Source organism: Arachis duranensis, chromosome 3, assembly GCF_000817695.3.
Source record: "Arachis duranensis cultivar V14167 chromosome 3, aradu.V14167.gnm2.J7QH, whole genome shotgun sequence".
NCBI lineage: Eukaryota > Viridiplantae > Streptophyta > Magnoliopsida > Fabales > Fabaceae > Arachis > Arachis duranensis.
In genome coordinates, this window is record NC_029774.3 from 37,237,989 (window position 1) to 37,256,417 (window position 18,429).

General features: G+C 36.3%; 2 protein-coding genes and 1 non-coding gene across 3 annotated transcripts; all 3 read left to right on the top strand.

Annotated features, from left to right (window-relative positions):
• Positions 1 to 458: 458 nt before the first annotated feature.
• LOC107478772 (uncharacterized) lies at positions 459 to 3,560 on the top strand. The gene is made up of 4 exons (XM_016098902.1): positions 459 to 829; positions 2,593 to 2,848; positions 2,960 to 3,122; positions 3,199 to 3,560. The coding sequence occupies exons 1-4, from the start codon at positions 459 to 461 to the stop codon at positions 3,558 to 3,560; spliced, it is 1,152 nt and encodes a 383-aa protein (XP_015954388.1).
• A 264-nt stretch (positions 3,561 to 3,824) lies between these two features.
• LOC107478771 (uncharacterized) lies at positions 3,825 to 4,367 on the top strand. The gene is made up of 2 exons (XM_016098901.1): positions 3,825 to 3,878; positions 3,984 to 4,367. The coding sequence occupies exons 1-2, from the start codon at positions 3,825 to 3,827 to the stop codon at positions 4,365 to 4,367; spliced, it is 438 nt and encodes a 145-aa protein (XP_015954387.1).
• Positions 4,368 to 18,299: 13,932 nt separating this feature from the next.
• On the top strand, positions 18,300 to 18,403 carry LOC127746385 (small nucleolar RNA R71). Its single transcript, XR_008008004.1, has one exon. It is a non-coding gene; the product is annotated as a small nucleolar RNA R71 (small nucleolar RNA).
• Positions 18,404 to 18,429: the final 26 nt, after the last annotated feature.

The window sequence follows — 18,429 nt, forward strand, 5'->3', positions numbered from 1 at the left end:
CCTTTACATGTGATGACACACTTTGGATAACGATTCCCCTACAATCATGTCTGCAACAACTAAAAAATATGATTCTGATGAACACTGGGTTGATTGGGAAAAGGTAGATCAGTACGCTGATTTACAGGATGCCAGTTACAGTAGCAAGTTCGTTTACATGTTAGAGAATGCATATTAAATCTGACCAGCACGTGTCGATGATGTTTTCGTATCATCGTAGCATTAGAAGCATCTATTCGATGAAACTCTGTGTGAAGCTCCAAGATGTGGGGGGCAACTCATCTAGTTCGAATAACGTGGAGGAAATGTGAAATTCCGGGGCTGGTAAAGGCATTCCATTTTTGGAGATTGGTAGGGGTCGCAGTCCGTCCTTCAACGCCTTCGTGGCCCCTGCCCAAAATGCAGAAATTCATGACCGACGTCCCTCCCCCACTGTCCATGTCACATATCCGGAAGGAATGCCCGTCGGGTTGGCTCACTCCTCTAAGGAAGACGAGATTGTGGATGATAGCAGAGAGGAAGCAGAAGTTGTTCCAGAAACCCAACCGCTTGAGGGCGAAAGTGTCATCCCAACTCGTGTTGAGCTGATAAATATCGCAAGGGTTGGAGATCTTTCCAGCAGCACCCCCGACCACTACCTGCACCTGAGTCTCGGTCCAATGAACTCAACAAATGTGGAGGACATACCCAGTAACTATGGCTTGACCGGTGAAATGGAGCTAGAGGTTGGCTTGAAATTCCTGAATAAAGATGCAGCAATGCTTGCTATTAAGAATTACAACATTCGTCGAAGTGCAAAATTCAAAGTAGTGGAGTCAGATCATACTCGGTATATGTGTTGATGCAAACTTTTTGGTGAACAATATTGCTGGATGGTGAGGGTTGCAAAGACAAGGGCGTCCAGATTTTGGGAAGTTCAGAAATACCAAGGGCCTCACAGTTGTTTGGCGTCTGCAACGTCACAAGATCATGCTCAACTTGATTCAAATGTCATATGCCAGCACATATTCCCCATGGTTCAGGCAGACGCGACCATTTGCATAAAGGTGTTGCAGGGATCTATGGAGTCGGTGATAAACTACTATTTTATGGTTTATCTTGTGCTAATTTGAGTGGTTTTTATCAATCCTTTGCACACTTATTCATACTATTTGCATGGTTTTACAATTCTTTCCTAGAATTTGTTTTATGATTGAAAACTTGCTTCCTAGAGTCTTTAATTTGTGTATTTTAATCATCTCTTATTACCATTCGATGCCTTGATATGTGTGTTAAGTGTTTTCAGAGATTACAGGGCAAGAATGGCTTAAAGAACAAAAGGAAACATGCAAAAGTGGAAGGAACGCGCGAAAATGAAGTTTTGAAGGAAATGGCAGCGACTTGCACGCATGGACGACACGGACGCGTGACTCGCGTAGAAGCCAAGCGACGCGCACGCGTGGATGACGCAAATGCATGCCTAGCGGAAAGCACAAGCGACGCGTACGCGTGACTGACGCAACGTGCAGAAAATTGCAGAAAATGTCCCCAGCGATTCCTGGAGTCCTTTTCGGCCCAAATCTAAGCCCAGAAAACACATATTAGAGGCTATAAAGTGGAAAAATTCATTCATTCATAGGAGAGGCTGATAATTTATAATTTTAGGTTTTAGATGTAGTTTTCTAGAGAGATAGGCTTTCTCCTATCTCTTAGGATTTAGGATATATGATTTCTCTTAGTTTTAGGATTGCTTCTTTATTCCAGGTTCAATGTTCCTTTACTTTGGTTTTTCTTCTATTTTTATTTATTCTATTACTTTGATTTATGAATTCTCATGTTAGATTTGATTTTATATTTAATATAATTTGAGATATTTCAAATTTATGATTGCTTTCTTTTATTTATGATATAAATAATTTGGATTTTTCTCTTCCCTTTGCTTTGGTAGAGTAATTGGTGACACTTGAGTTATCAAATTCAGCTGTTGATTGATATTTAAAGTTTGCTGGTTGATTTGGATCTCTCTAAAGCTAGTCTTTCCATAGGAGTTGACTAGAACTTGAGGAATCAAATTGATTAGTCCACTTGACTTTCCTTTATTTAGTAAGGGTTAACTAAGTGGGAGCAATAAACAATTCTCATCACATCTGATAAGGATAACTAGGATGAAATTTCCAGTTCTTATACCTTGCAATGGTTTTCATAATAATTAATTTACTTTATTGTTAATTTATTTCCTTGTTCCCTATTTCAAAAACCAAAAAATATACCTTTTTTCATAGCCAATAATAAATCATACCTCCTTGCAATTCCTTGAGAGACGACCCGAGGTTTCAATACTTTGGTTATAAATTTTATTGGATTTGCTTTAGTGACAACCAAAACTTTTGTACGAAAGGATTCTCTGTTAGTTTAGAAACTATACTTACAACGCGATTATTTTTGTGAAATTCTTTACCGGCAAAAGTCCTCTCATCAAAATGGCACCGTTGCCAGGGAATTGCAAATGTGTGCCTTATTATTGGTTATTGTAAATATTTGCTTTTGCTTTTTTATTTGTTTTCGTTTTTGTTTTTAATTTTTATTAACTACTATGAATTCTCACCCTTCTAGCTTTAAGTTTGGTTCCAATGTTGTTATAAGGAATGTAAGCTATAACAGGAACATGCATCAAGGTCAAAGCAATCAAATATGGAAGGAGCCACGAGGATCTGATCAACCCTTTAGGCAACAACACCTTCCAAGATACCATAGACAACGACCATCTTACAATGCATGCCAAGGCAATAGTTATGGTGGACCTTCTCGTGACAACCAACACCCACCAAATTACTATGGTCAACAGCCATTCCGAGGTTTCAATACTTCGGTTATAAATTTTATTGGGTTTGCTTTAGTGACAAACAAGTTTTTTGTACGAAAAGATTTTTGTTGGTTTAGAAGCTATACTTTCAACGAGAGCTTATTTGTAAAATTCTAGACCACGCAAGAATCCGTTCGTCAGTCAGTGTACGGATATAAGGTGTCTTACAAAAAGGTTTGGCTAGCGAAGCAAAAGGCAATAGCGAGAATCTATGGAGACTGGGATGATTCTTATAACCAGCTACAGAGATACTTCAACGCGTTGCAAACTTTCGTTCCAGGTAAACCCTTTTTTCGGATTGCATACTTGTTTTGTAATAGTTAATATGTTCTTATGAATTTGCACTTTCGTCATAGGTACAATTGTCGACCTTCAAACCCGACCATACTATGTCGGTAACACGCTCGAGCGCAAAAGTGTCATGTTTCATCAAGTATTCTGGTCATTCCCGTTGTGTGTCGAGGCATTCAAGCATTGCAAGCTGCTAGTCTCGGTTGATGGAATACACCTGTATGGTAAGTACACGGGGACCTTGTTGATGGGAATAGCACAGGACGGAAACAACAACATTCTTCTGATAGCTTTCGTGCTTGTGGAGCGGGAGAACACAGATGCGTGGTACTTCTTTCTGACCAACTTAAGGAGACATGTGTCTACTCAACCGGGAGTTCTACTGATCTCTGACAGGCACGCGGCTATAAAGGCTGCGCTTGAATGAGACGGGTGTGGCTGGGAATACAATGTTTACTGTGTCCAACACAATGCATCCAACTTTGCAACAAACTTCAAGAGTAAGGAAGCCAAAAGACATCTTGTTAACGCGGCATACTCGAAGACACAAGAAATGGCACAATACTACCTTGAGTTAATCAGCGCGGAGGATCCCGCCACATCCTCGACAATGATGGCTTGGATAAGAGGGTTATAGCCACCGAAATGGCTGCAACACCGCGATGAGGGTCGCCGATATGGTCACATGACAATGAATCTTTCTGAGTGCATCAACTCTGTGCTCAAGGGGACTCGAAACCTTCCGGTATGTGCAATTGTCAATTCCACCTACTACCGTCTAAATGCATTGTTTGTCAACAAGGGTCGGCAGGCAGAAGCACAGGTTGCATGTGGCTAGATATTTTCACAGTTCTTGCAAAAGGCAATACTTGCCAACAGGGAGGGAATCACACAAATGCTTGTGATGTCATACGACAGGGTGACGTCGATCTTCACCGTCGATGAGATAGCTGGCGTAGGCACACAATCCAGATTCAGAGTTTTCCTCCAGCAACAACGGTGTGATTGCGGATATTTCCAAGCATTGCACTACTCGTGTGCCCATGCGCTTGCTGCATGTGCCCATGCCAGACTTGACTGGCAGTCTTATGTCGACGATGTTTATCGGATTGAAAATGTGTTTCAGGTATATCAGATGGGGTTTCCGCTATTGCCTGATGAGGAAGTGTGGCCACCGCACGATGGACATCGTCTCCGTCCCAATCCCCATTTGCGCCGATCGATAGACGGCTGACCTGTGTCGACAAGAATCCGGAACGAGATGGACGACGTCGAGCCTGGACCCGGAAAGCGATGCAGTATTTGCAGGAAACCAGGGCATACTAGGAGACATTGTCCTCATGTTGCTGGCACTTAGCATGGTGGGTGAGCCGGTGAGTGAGTGTTCCAATATTTTTGCTTTATTTAAATTCTCCGATTTAGTCGGTGTGATGTAATATGATTTCCCATTAACGAGATGAATGCAATATTTTCGTTTATTATCAAATGAACACACATGTTTGCAACCATTAGAACATGAACCTTAACAACAGCGAATTAAAAGCATTACAACAAAGAAAACCATAAAAGATACAAGCACGAGGTACAAACCTTAAAACATAATAAACTACGAACAGCAATAAAATACTACATTCCAACGATAATACAACACGGAGAAAGCCATAAAAAGGTGACCTAGTGCTGGTGTCCACCATGTCTCAACCTCCCACCTGTACCACAAGAAGGTGCTTGAGTGTCGCGCCTGGGATGTCCTGCCTGTGCCCTCCTCCCCTACATCATCAGCCCCGCATACGATAAGCGACGACCCTCTGACAATGATGGCTCAAACGGGCGTATCTGAGATTCGGCCGTGTCACCTACAGAAGCAGATCTCCTCCTTCCGACAGGGGGTGACTACCTGAATCAGAGCGTCGAAGTGCAAGTCCTAAGTCGGTGGATGTGTGTGGTGATGCCTGAGTGGGAATGAATTGATCTAAGCCATCAAATAAAGATAAAAAGTTTGTCCAACCACATGTACTCACCGTGGTTAAATATCAAATTCATTGGTTAAATATCAAATTCTTAAATAAAATTCAGATCCATGCTTGATTCATCATACTCGAATGTACTAAAACATATGTAAGAAATAAATAAAAATACTAAATTCTAAATTCTTAAAAAAAATAAGTTTAAAAAATAATTTGACAGTCAAAATAATTGTAAAATATTTAATTAAACATTGGCTCTTCCTTACTAATTAAATATTGTAAATTTAACTATTTAGTTTTATTAATGAAACTTTGTTTTTTAAAATATATTGTTAGGATTTTTCTAACAGCTATATTTATTATTACTTTTAATTGAAGTCAATTTAATTTTTGTATGCTAGTCAAAATAGCTTTAAATTATAGCGCTACTAATAAGGTTTATTCAATCTAATAGTTACAACTAAATCATAGTATTGCAGTTGACATCAAATGGTGTTCAAGCTTTTTCAAAGCCTTTCTGCTCATCACTATTTAATTTATTGAACATTAATAATTTTTTTCATAAACCGTAGCAGCCTACAGGGATTTATGAGTTTAAAAAATCCTTCATAAACCGTGGCTGGCTATAGGATTTTTTAGGTATATTTCTGCATTACTAAACCATTGTGACCTACCACGATTTACGTTCAACACTTCTCCTTATTAAACCATTACAAGCTGCCATGGTTTACATGTAATCAGGAAACCGTGGTTAGCTCCCACGGATTACATAATAACAAAAAAGGAGGAAGTTCTAATTGTTGCAATCACGTAAAGCTTTCTCTCCTTTTATTTATTTGAGTACATTGCCCTAAATTATAATTGAATTATATATTCAATTTATATTTGTTTGTTTATCTTAATGATTGTATATAATAGATAATATATTTAAGCATGTTTTGAAAGAAACTATTCAATTTTATATAATTGAAAGATAACTATAAAATTGAGACTAAGATGAAGTGAAATACAATAAATATATGAGAGGTAAAAGTAAAATAAACAATTAAAAATAAGGTAAAAAATAATTAAAAAAGGTAAAAGAAAATAGAAAAGCCAATGCGTATCTATTATATAATAGAATAGATTAGTAATACTTCTTCAAAAAATAAAAAATAGTTTAGTTGGCTCAAATGCTTTACTATGACTTAAAATACCAAAGTTCAATCTTCACATTTCGCAACTCTCTATTCAATAAACAACACTCATTTTACCTTTGAATTCAAATATAAAAAATTAGGCATTTTTTATTTATGTAATTTAATATTATTTTATATTTTACTGTTTATTTAATTTAATTTTTTATATGATAAAAAATATTAAAATATTCAATAAGTATTGATATTATTGTATTTGTATAAATTGATTAAAAAATTCAATAAATATTATAAATTTTAATATTTGTCCTTCTAACTTCTTTTTTACATATTTTACAGGATATATATTCAAATTTTATATAAAATAATCATAAAAAATCAAAGAATTGATACTTTTTTAAGAGAAAGGCTAATATTCAATAAGAAAAACATATAACTTTTACAATATTAACACATGTAGATAGTTTTTCTACTTTAATGAATTACGAAGAAAGTGAAATACAACCTTCAAAAGTTTAAAGAGTTGCATATGATGAATTTGACCTTAATTTTTTGGAATGAGACTCTGAAAAACAGCTTCAAATTTGGCAATATTACCCAAATCAGAGAGAAGAGGTTAGACGAACTTATCTTAAATGGGTCCATATCAAAAACATCTTGATAATTATCTTCTATCTGACTCCCCAAAATTTTGTTTCAAGTTCTGCCACTATAATCATAGGATAATTAACTTTAGCAAGTTAATGATACGATGTTAAATTGTCACAAGAGTATTCACAACATTATTAATCAATTATATATGACTTCTGATGAAAATAATATATTTAACATAAATGTTGTTTGTTAGATAAAAAATAACCGATTGAAAAAGAAAATTCATTACAATAGGTATATTCATTTTAACAAATATTCGTTTATCTAATATTATAAAAAATACATTGGTGATCCTAAATTACTAGAGGTTTAACTTCCATCGTCAGCGATAGAATGCCTAAATTAAGACATTTTTTGGCTATAATATTCTTCAAATAAATAATCAATGGAATACTCATCCATGCATTCTCATTTTAAGCATATTATACATAAAAAAATTATACATAAAAAAAAATAAAAAAAGAGTTGAAATATCAAGAGCGATAAAAATGATAATTCTTATAATTTTGTGTGGCTATAGAATATAATATCTCGTATTTTTTAAAAATCTAAATATGAATAAATTATGATTTATCTTATTAACTTTGAATTTTATATTTTTAAAAACTATTTTATTAAAAAGTAATTACATTAATCTTATAATTATTAAAATTTAAATTAATTATAATTTATTCTATTAGTTTGAATTATTTATTAGAAACTATTTTAATAGGCAAAATTAAATTGATTTTTATAATTATTATCATTTGAGTTTAGTTTAATTAAGATTATTATATATCTTTGCTATAATAAGATATTTTACAGAATTGAAACTATAATTTTAGTAATCTATTAATAATGAACATTTTATTATTTTATTTGGTAATTAATATTTCAAGTTCAAAATCTGCCGGTATGAGTAAATATCGGTACTCTTTGATGAATTTAGCTTTGCTAATTCTTCATCATAGATCATCTATCCTTATGATGATCATGTTACTAATGTCATTTATATTAGTAACTCATATATTTATCTCAATCTGTATTATTACTTGTGTTTTAATACATCAAACTTTTATAATTATCTGTTTAAGATATTTATAACTTGAACCGCTGACTTAGCAGCTTATTAACTTGACACCTAGCCTAAGCTTGACACCCAATCCCCTTTCCATGTGTCATTTAATCACCTAAAACATCATCATTAATCCTCATTCAGCCATGCAAATATTTATTTTGGAAGAAAAATAAAGCATAGAGTAGAGAGAGAGAGAAAGAGAGAGAAAGATAGAGATAGAGAGAGAGAGAGGGAGAGTAGAAAACTTGTAACCCTCCACAAACCTTTGGCGTTATATTTCTTGAGCTCCGTAACTCCAATAAAAATATAATCTGATTAAAGTGTTCATATCTTCCTCCTTTTCACATTGACGTCACTTTTGTCTGGGAGAAATCGACGGTGAAACTCTCCCCCAATCTTGTGTGGTTCGACCAAGGTGAGGAAAATGAGGAGTAGCCGATTTTTTTTAATTATATATTTTTTTATTAAAGTAAGGGTAAATTTGGAATAAAATAAAAAATTTTATTGAAAAGGACGATTTTAATACGAATAAAAATGTTAAGGACGACTTTAAACCCAAATTAACAAGAGGGACGAATTCGATTCTGGCACAAAACGTTAGGGACCAAAATCGTACTTACCCCTTAATATTATTATCAAGTTCAAAATCTGTCGATATGAGTAAATATCAGTACTTTTTGATGAACTTAGCTTTGTTAATACTTCACCATATATCTTTCATCCTTTTGTTACTAATGTCATATTTGTGTTTTAATATATTCAGCTTTTATAATTATCCATCTAAGATATTTATAATTTGAGTTACTGACTCAGCAGCTCTAATACGGGACACATACCCTTTTTTGACACATAATCCTTATTTAGCACCATTAATCATCATTCTCTCATGCATGACCGAACTTCTTTGGAAAAAAGAGAGAGACCGTGAGTGGTAGAAAAAAGAAACCATGGTACCATTGAACTTTCAATCTCAATTTTTTGAGCTCCAAAACTTTAATAAAAAAATCTAATCTGATTAAAGTGTTCATATTTTTCTGATCTTTATATTGATGTCATTTTTGTTCAGAAGAAATCGACGGTGAAAATTTTTTCTAAATTTATATGGTTCAGCTAAAGTGAAAAAAAGGTAGAATAGTCGATTTTTGATGTTTTCTTCTTCAACTATTAGGTCAAAAACTTTTTCTGGAACTTCGGTTGTTGTGATTCCTCTATGAAGATAGAATTTAGTAATTTTTGACCGATTAATGTGTATGTGATAAGTGAATGTTATTTTGATTGATTATTATTTAAATTTGATTAAGTTTATATTGAATTATTATTGTTTACTTAAAATTTTAATTTGGCCATGTAAGAATTGCTAGCTTGAGGGTTTTGACTATTTTGGGACTATTGTAATGTGATATATTGAGAAAAATTAATGAGGTTTGTTTGCTATGAGATTAATTTAAAAGTTGTGAAAAATCAGTACCCGAAAAGTTCAAAAACGACTTAAAAATCAGATATATATTTTGAAATATCACAAAAAAAGATTTCAATTTTGAGAAGGGATGTTGTCACCAACACAAAGATCGGGGTTAAAAATAGTAATTATATAAGTTTTGGGAATATTTTAAGTAAAAAATCAAAGTTTTAAAGTAAATCGAATATTTTATAAAAATTATGGGTTATTTTTAGAAATATAAAGTTAAATTAGTAATTTTATAAAATTTTGGGTTAAAAAATAAAATATTTAAAAACTTGAGATTTAAGACGAAATTTAAAAAAAATTAAGAATAAAGTCCTATAAACTAGTTTTTGATATTAAAATAAAAATATTAAATATTACTAATTTTTAATTAATATTATTACTTATACTAATTTAACTAGTATATTTTTATTAGTATATTTTATTAGAGTTATTATTTTTATCAAATAAGAAAGAAAGATAAAATAATAAGATTTTCTAAAATAGTTAGAAATATAGAGATAAATTAAAAATCTTATGATTCTCCTTTTATATGACATTTAGAAAAATGCGAGAAAAAAGTATGAAGAAAAATATTAGAAAGTAAAAGAATAAAGAAAGATAAAACAAATCTTAAAACCTTTGAATTCTCTTCATATATACAACATATAAGAAAGATATGAGAGAAACCATAAGGGTATGTAGGACATTGAAAGAGGTAAAGATAAGGAAGAGTTTTAAATAACGAAAAAAGAATTTTTGCTCTAATCAAATATTTAAAGAAAACTGAAATAATGTGAAAGATTGCCATAAAAAGTAGAGAAAGGGGACTGAAATAATATTTTACAAAAACAATATAAAAGAACAAACGACTAAGAATGAGAATGGCTAAGAGTAACTGAGAACTAGAAATTGATAAAGATATAGGAATCGTAAACAAGAACTAAATGATTGAATGTTTGCCTGGCAAGGACGAGGATTTTGTCCCGCTTACCTAATGTACATACTGATTAACTACTGAATTCGAAAAAATTCATGTACTGATTGATTGTTAAAACCGAGAAAATCCACGTACTGATTGATTTTGATTGTTTAAAGGCGGAGAGTACCCACAAACTGAATGATTGTTAATCTCAGAAAAACCTACAGACTGTTAGTTGTTTAAATGTGGGAAGTACCCACGGACTAAATGATCATGGATCTCGAAAAAACTTATTTACTGATTAAGAAATGATTTTGGGGACACCCACGGATTGAAGATAACTGTTTTTCGTTGTATGTATATTATGGCGTCAAATTTTGCGACGATTGCCTGTTGTCATTGACTAGTGGTATTTAAACCACATCGATACATATACACAGACTGATACAATTGGGAAACCATATCTGAGATTGGTTCTTAGGTAATGTCAGGTTACAGGGTGTAAACCGACACATGATCACAGTCATCCCATCTCAGATCCTACTCGAAATACCACAGACAAGGTTTAGACTTTTCGGATCTTAGGAATGGCCGCCAACAATTCTAGCTTATACCACGAAGACTCTGATCTCACAGAATGGCAGGCTCTATTGTCAGGAGAGGCAACCATGCGTCGTGGACTAGGAATCCAAAAGATACACACTCTAGCTTTCGCAGGTAGAACGGAAGTGTTTGTCAGGCACATGTTCATAAGTGAGAGTGGTGATGAGTGTCACGGATCATCACATTCATCAGGTTGAAGTGCGAATGAAAATCTTAGAATAAGAATAAGCATGAATTGAGTAAAAACCAGTAGTAATTGCATTAATACTCGAGGAACAGCAGAGATCCACACCTTAATCTATGGTGTGTAGAAATTCCACCGTTGAAGATACATAAGTGATAAAGGTTCAGGCATGGCCGTGAGGCCAGCCCCCAAGGTCTAAGAACCAAACGTCCAAAGATGATCAAAATATCGTCCAAAGATGATCAAAAGATGTCTAATACAATAGTAAAAAGTTCTATTTATAATAAACTAGTTACTAGGGTTACAGAAATAAGTCTAAGTGCAGAAATCCACTTTCGGGGCCCACTTTGGTGTGTGCTTGGGCTGAGCTTGAGCTTTACACGTGCAGAGGCTTCTCTTGGAGTTAAACGCCAAGTTGTAACGTGTTTTTGGCGTTTAACTCTGGTTTGTGACGTGTTTCTGGCGTTTTACTCCAGAATGCAGCATGGAACTGGCGTTGAACGCCAGTTTGCGTCGTCTAAACTCGAATAAAGTATGGACTATTATATATTGCTGGAAAATTATGAGCGGATATTTTATACGCTTTTTGAGGGGTAATTTCATGTAGATTTTTGTGTGTTTCAGTTAATTTTTAGTATATTTTTATTAGTTTTTAGGCAAAATTCATATTTCTGGACTTTACTATGAGTTTGTGTGTTTTTCTTTGATTTTAGGTATTTTCTGGCTGAAATTGAGGGAGCTGAGCAAAAATCTGATTTAGGCTGAAAAAGGACTGTTGATGTTGTTGGATTATGACCTCCTTGCACTCGGAATGGATTTTTTGGAGCTACAAAAGTCCAATTGCCGTTCTCTCAATTGGGTTGGAAAGTAAACATCCAGGGCTTTCCAGCAATATATAATAGTTCATACTTTGCGCGAAGATAAATGACGTAAACTGGCGTTTAACGCCAGTTCCATGTTGCATTCTGGGGTTCAGCGCCAGAAACAGGTTGCAAGTTGGAGTTTAGCACCAGAAACAGGTTATAACCTGGTGTTCAACTCTAGAAACAGCTCAGGCACGTGAGAAGCTTAAGTCTCAGCCCCAGCACACACCAAGTGGGCCTTAGAAGTGGATTTCTGCACTATCCATCTTAGTTTACCCATTTTCTATAAACCTAGGTTACTAGTTTAGCATTTAAAAAACTTTTAGAGACTCATTTTGATCTCATGACATTTTTAGATCTGAACTTTGTACTTTTTGACGGCATGAGTCTCTAAACTCCATTGTTGGGGGTGAGGAGCTCTGCAGCGTCTCGATGAATTAATGCAATTATTTTTGTTTTCCCTTCAAACATGCTTGTTTCTATCTAAGATGTTCATTCGCACTTCAATATGAAGAAGGTGATGATCCGTGACACTCATCACCATTCTCAACCCATGGACGTGTGCCTGACAACCACCTCCGTTCTACATTAGATTGAATGAGTATCTCTTAGATTCCTTAATCAGAATCTTCGTGGTATAAGCTAGAATTCATTGGCAGCATCCTTGAGAATCCGGAAGGTCTAAACCTTGTCTGTGGTATTCTGAGTAGGATTCAGGGATTGGATGACTGTGACGAGCTTCAAACTCGAGAGTGTTGGGCGTAGTGACAGACGCAAAAGGATCAATGGATCCTATTCCGACATGATCGAGAATCGACAGATGATTAGCCGTGCAGTGACAGAGCATTTGGACCATTTTCACTGAGAGGATGAAAAGTAGCCATTGACAACAGTGACGCCCTACTTATGTTGCAGGAACGCAGAAGACAAAGCATCTCCAAAACTCCAACATATTCTCCATTACTGCATAATAAGTATTATTTAATCCATGCTCTCATTTTATTTGCAAGTCAATTGATAACTATAATTGGTATCCTGACTAAGATTAATAAGATAACCATAGCTTGCTTCAAGCCAACAATCTCCGTGGGATTCGACCCTTACTCACGTAAGGTATCACTTGGACGACCCAGTGCACTTGCTGGTTAATTGTGCGGATTGCAAAAGTGTGATTGCAATTTCATGCACCAGAAAGTGCTGGATGTCTACTTTCCAACGTAATTGAGAGCGTGCCATTTGGATTTCTGTAGCTCCAGAAAATCCATTTCGAGTGCAGGGAGGTCAGAATCCAACAGCATCTATAGTCCTTTTTCAGCCTCCTATCAGATTTTTGCTCAGGTCCCTCAATTTCAGCCAAAAAATACCTGAAATCACAGAAAAACACACAAACTCATAGTAGAGTCCAGAAATGTGAATTTTTCATAAAAACTAATAAAAACATCCCTAAAAGTAGCTAGATCCTACTAAAAACTACCTAAAAATAATGCCAAAAAGCGTATAAATTATCCGCTCATCACAACACCAAACTTAAATTGTTGCTTGTCCCCAAGCAACTGAAAATCAAATAGGATAAAAAGAAGAGAATATACTATAAATCCCAAAATTTCAATGAATATTAGTTCAACTTAGATGAGCGGGACTTGTAGCTTTTTGCTTCTAAACAGTTTTGGCATCTCACTTTATCCTTAGAAGTTTAGAATAATTGGCATCCATAGGAACTCAGAGTTCAGATAGTGTTATTGATTCTCCTAGTTAAGTATGTTGATTCTTGAACACAGCTACTTTTATGAGTCTTGGTCGTGGCCCTAAGCACTTTGTTTTCCAGTATTACTACCGGATACATAAATGCCACAGACACATGACTGGGTGAACCTTTTTAGATTGTGACTCAGCTTTGCTAAAGTCCCCAGTTAGAGGTGTCCAGAGCTCTTAAGCACACTCTTTTTGCTTTGGATCATGACTTTAACCACTCAGTCACAAGCTTTTTACTTGGACCTTCATAACACAAGCACATGGTTAGGGACAGCTTGATTTAGCCGCTTAGGCCTGGATTTTATTTCCTTGGGCACTCCTATCCATTGATGCTCAAAGCCTTGGATCCTTTTTACCCTTGCCTTTTGGTTTTAAGGGCTATTGGATTTTTCTGCTTGCTTTTTTTTCCCAAGCTTCTTCTTTTTCACTGCCTTTTCTTGCTTTAAGGATCAATTTCATGATTTTTTAGATTATCAATAACATTTCTCTTTGTTCATCATTCTTTCAAGAGCCAACAATTTTAACATTCATAAACAACAAGATCAAAAATATACACTGTTTAAGCATTCATTCAGAAGACAAAAGGTATTGTCACCACATCAATATAATTAAACTAATTTCAAGGATGAATTCGAAACTGATGTACTTCTTGTTCTTTTGTATTAAAAATATTTTTCATTTAAGAAAGGTGAAGGATTCATGGAATTATTCATATCCTTAGGACATAGTTACTAAATACTAATGATCATGTAGTAAAGACTCAAAACATAGACAAACATAAAGCATAAAATCGAAAAACAGAGAGATAAGAATAAGGAGTTAAGGAATGAGTCCACCTTAGTGAGGGTGGCGCCTTCTTCTTGAAGGACCAATGGTTTCCTTGAGCTCCTCTATGTCTCTTCCATGCCTTTGTTGCTCCTCCCTCATAGCTCTTTGATCTTCTCTAATCTCATTGAGAATGATGGAGTGCTCTTGGTGTTCCACCTTTAATTGGTTAATGTTATGACTCAATCCTTCTAGAAAAGTGTTGAGTTGTTCCCAATAGTTGTTTGGAGGAAAATGCATCCCTTGAGGCATCGCAGGGATTTCTTGATGATGAGCTTCCTCATGCGTCTCTTGGGATCCATGAATGGACTCTCTTGTTTGCTCCATCCTCTTCTTAGTGATGGGCTTGTCCTCTTTAATGGGGATGTCTCCTTCTATGACAACTCCAGCTAGGTTGCATAGATGGCAAATGAGATGAGGAAAGCTAGCTTTGCCAAGGTGGAGAACTTTTCGGCTACTTTGTAGAGTTCTAGAGAGATGACTTCATGAACTTCTACTTCCTCTCCAATTATGATGCTATGGACCATGATGGTCCAATCCACAGTTACTTCGGATCGGTTGCTAGTGGGGATGATGGAGCGTTGGATGAACTCCAACCATCCTCTAGCCACAGGCTTAAGGTCCAGTCTTCTCAATTGAACCGGCTTGCCTTTTGAGTCTCTTTTCCATTGAGCTCCTTCCACACATATGTCCATGAGGACTTGGTCCAACCTTTGATCAAAGTTGACCCTTCTAGTGTAGGGGCATGCATCTTCTTGCATCATAGGCAAGTTGAACGCCAACCTTACGTTCTCCAGACTGAAATCTAAGCATTTCTCCCGAACCATTGTAAGCCAATTCCTTGGGTTTGGGTTCATGCTTTGATCATGGTTCCTAGTGATCCATGCGTTTGCATAGAACTCTTGAACCATTAAGATTCTGACTTGTTGAATGGGATTGGAGAGAACTTCCTATCATCTTCTTCTAATCTCTTGTCGGATCTCCAGATATTTGCCCTTTTTGAGCTTAAAAGGGACCTCAGGGATCACCTTTTTATTGGCCACAACTTCATAGAAGTGATCTTGATGGGCTTTTGAGATGAATCTCTCTATCTCCCATGACTCATAGGTGAAAGCAATTGCATTCCCTTTCCTCTTTCTTGAGGTTTCTCTGGCCTTAGGTGCCATCAATGGTTATGGAAAAATAAAAAAGCTATGCTTTTACCACACAAACTTAGAATGTTGCTCGCCCTCGAGCAAAAGAAGAAAGAATAGAAGAAGATGATAAAGATATGGAGGAGGGGGAGAGAGGTGTGGGTTTCGGCCAAGGGGGAGAAGAGAGGGTAGTGTTGTGTGAGAATAAAGAAGGATGAATGGGTTTATATAGTGGAGGGAGAGGGGTTTAGGTTTGGTCATTTAGGGTGGGTTTGGGTGGGAAAGAGATTTTGAATTTGAAGGTAGGTGGGGTTTATCGGGAAGAGTGAATGGATGTGATTGGTGAAGGGGTAATGGTGAAGAGAGATTGAGGTGATTGATGAAGGGTATAGTGTTATTGGATTGTGTGAAGAAGAGAGAAGTGGGATAGGTGGGGATCTTGTGGGGTCCACACATCCTGAGGTGATCCTGTGGGGTCCACAGATCTTGAGGTGTCAAGGATTTCTCATCCCTGCACCTTTTAGGCGTGTAAAACGCCCTTTGTATGCAATCTTGGCGTTTAACGCTAGATTGATGCTTGTTTCTGGCATTAAACGCCCAGATGTAGCTTGTTTCTGGCGTTTAAACGCCAGCCTGATGCTTGTTTCTGGTGTTAAACGCCAGCTTGGTGCTTGTTTCTGGCATTAAATGCCAGACAGATGCTTGTTTCTGGCGTTTAAACGCCAGACAGCTCTTCCTCTAGGGTGTGCTTTTTCTTCTGCTATTTTTTATTCTGTTTTTAATTTTTGCAATTTTTTTGTGACTCCACATGATCATAAATCTAATAAAACATAAAATAATAATAGAAATATAGATAAATAAAAATTGGGTTGCCTCCCAATAAGCGCTTCTTTAATGTCAATAGCTTGACAGTGAGCTCTCATGGAGCTTCACAGATGTTCAGAGCATTGTTGGGACCTCCCAACACCAAACTTAGAGTTTGAATGTGGGGGTTTAACACCAAACTTGGAGTTTGGTTGTGGCCTCCCAACACCAAACTTAGAGTTTGATTGTAGGGGCTTTGTTTGACTCTGTATTGAGAGAAGCTTTTCATGCTTCCTCTCCATGGTTGCAGAGGAAGATCCTTGAGCTTTATACACAAAGTAGTCCCCATTCAATTGAAGGACTAGCTCTCCTCTGTCAACATCAATCACAGCTCCTGCTGTGGCTAGGAAGGGTCTTCCAAGGATGATGCATTCATCCTCATCCTTCCCAGTGTCTAGGATTATGAAATCGACAGGGATGTAAAGGCCTTTAACCTTCACTAACACGTCCTCTACCAATCCATAAGCTTGTTTTATTGACTTGTCTACCATTTCTAATGAGATTCTTGCAGCTTGTACCTCAAAGATCCCCAGTTTCTCTATTACAGAGAGTGGCATAAGATTTATACCTGACCCCAGGTCACACAGAGCCTTCTCAAAGGTCATGGTGCCTATGGTACAGGGTATTAATAATTTACCAGGATCTTGTTTCTTTTAAGGTAAAGTTTGCTGAACCCGTGTATTTAGTTCACTAATGAGCAAGGGAGGTTCATCTTCCCAAGTCTCATTACCAAACAACTTGGCATTCAGCTTCATGATGGCTCCTAGATATTGAGCAACTTGCTCTTCAGTTACATCTTCATCCTCTTCAAAGGAAGAATAGTTCTCAGAGCTCATGAATGGCAGAAGGAAGTTTAATGGAATCTCTATGATCTCTATATGAGCCTCAGATTCCTTTAGGTCCTCAATAGGGAACTTCTTTCTATCTGAAGGACGTCCCATGAGGTCTTTCTCATTGGGATTCGCGTCTTCCCCTTCCTCTTTGGATTCGGCCATTTTGATTATATCAATGGCCTTGCACTCTCTTTTTGGATTCTCTTCTGTATTACTTGGGAGAGTACTAGGAGGGGTTTCAGTGATTTTCTTACTCAGCTGACCCACTTGTGCCTCCAAGTTTCTAATGGAGGACCTTGTTTCATTCATGAAACTTAAAGTGGCCTTAGATAGATCAGAGACTATATTTGCTAAGCTAGAAGGGCTCTGCTTAGAATTCTCTGTCTGTTGCTGAGAAGATGATGGAAAAGGCTTGCTAGTGCTAAACCTGTTTCTTCCACCATTATTAAAGCCTTGTTGGGGCTTTTGTTGATCCTTCTATGAGAAATTTGGATGATTTCTCCATGAGGGATTATAGGTGTTTCCAAAGGCTTCACCCATGTAATTCACCTTTGCCATTGCAGGGTTCTCAGGATCATAAGCTTCTTCTTCAGAAGATGCTTCTTTAGTACTGTTGGATGCATTTTGCAATCCATTCAGACTCTAAGAAAATCATGTTGACTTGCTGAGTCAACATTTTGTTCTGAGCCAATATGGCATTCAGAGCATCAATTTCAAGAACTCCCTTCTTCTGAGGCGTCCCATTACTCACAGAATTCCTCTCAGAGGTGTACATGAATTCGTTATTTGCAGCCATATCAATGAGTTCTTGAGCTTCTGCAGGTATTTTCTTTAGGTGAATGGATCCACCTGCAGAATGGTCCAGTGACATCTTAGAGAACTCAGATAGACCATCATAGAATATATCCAAAATGGTCCACTTTGAAAGCATGCCAGAAGGACACTTTTTGGTCAACTGCTTGTATCTTTCCCAAGCTTCATAGAGAGATTCACCATCTTTTTGCCTGAAGGTCTGAACATCCACTCTAAGCTTGCTCAGCTTTTGAGGAGGAAAGAACT

Excerpts from the sequence above, each read along its gene's own strand:
- LOC107478772 (XM_016098902.1), top strand. The coding sequence starts at position 459 with ATGCCCGTCGGGTTGGCTCACTCCTCTAAGGAAGACGAGATTGTGGAT. Across the intron at positions 830-2,592 it reads GTGGAGTCAGATCATACTCG|CTTTAAGTTTGGTTCCAATG; the intron begins GTATATGTGTTG and ends TCACCCTTCTAG. Across the intron at positions 3,123-3,198 it reads GTTGCAAACTTTCGTTCCAG|GTACAATTGTCGACCTTCAA; the intron begins GTAAACCCTTTT and ends CTTTCGTCATAG.
- LOC107478771 (XM_016098901.1), top strand. The coding sequence starts at position 3,825 with ATGAATCTTTCTGAGTGCATCAACTCTGTGCTCAAGGGGACTCGAAAC. Across the intron at positions 3,879-3,983 it reads AGGGGACTCGAAACCTTCCG|TTCTTGCAAAAGGCAATACT; the intron begins GTATGTGCAATT and ends ATATTTTCACAG.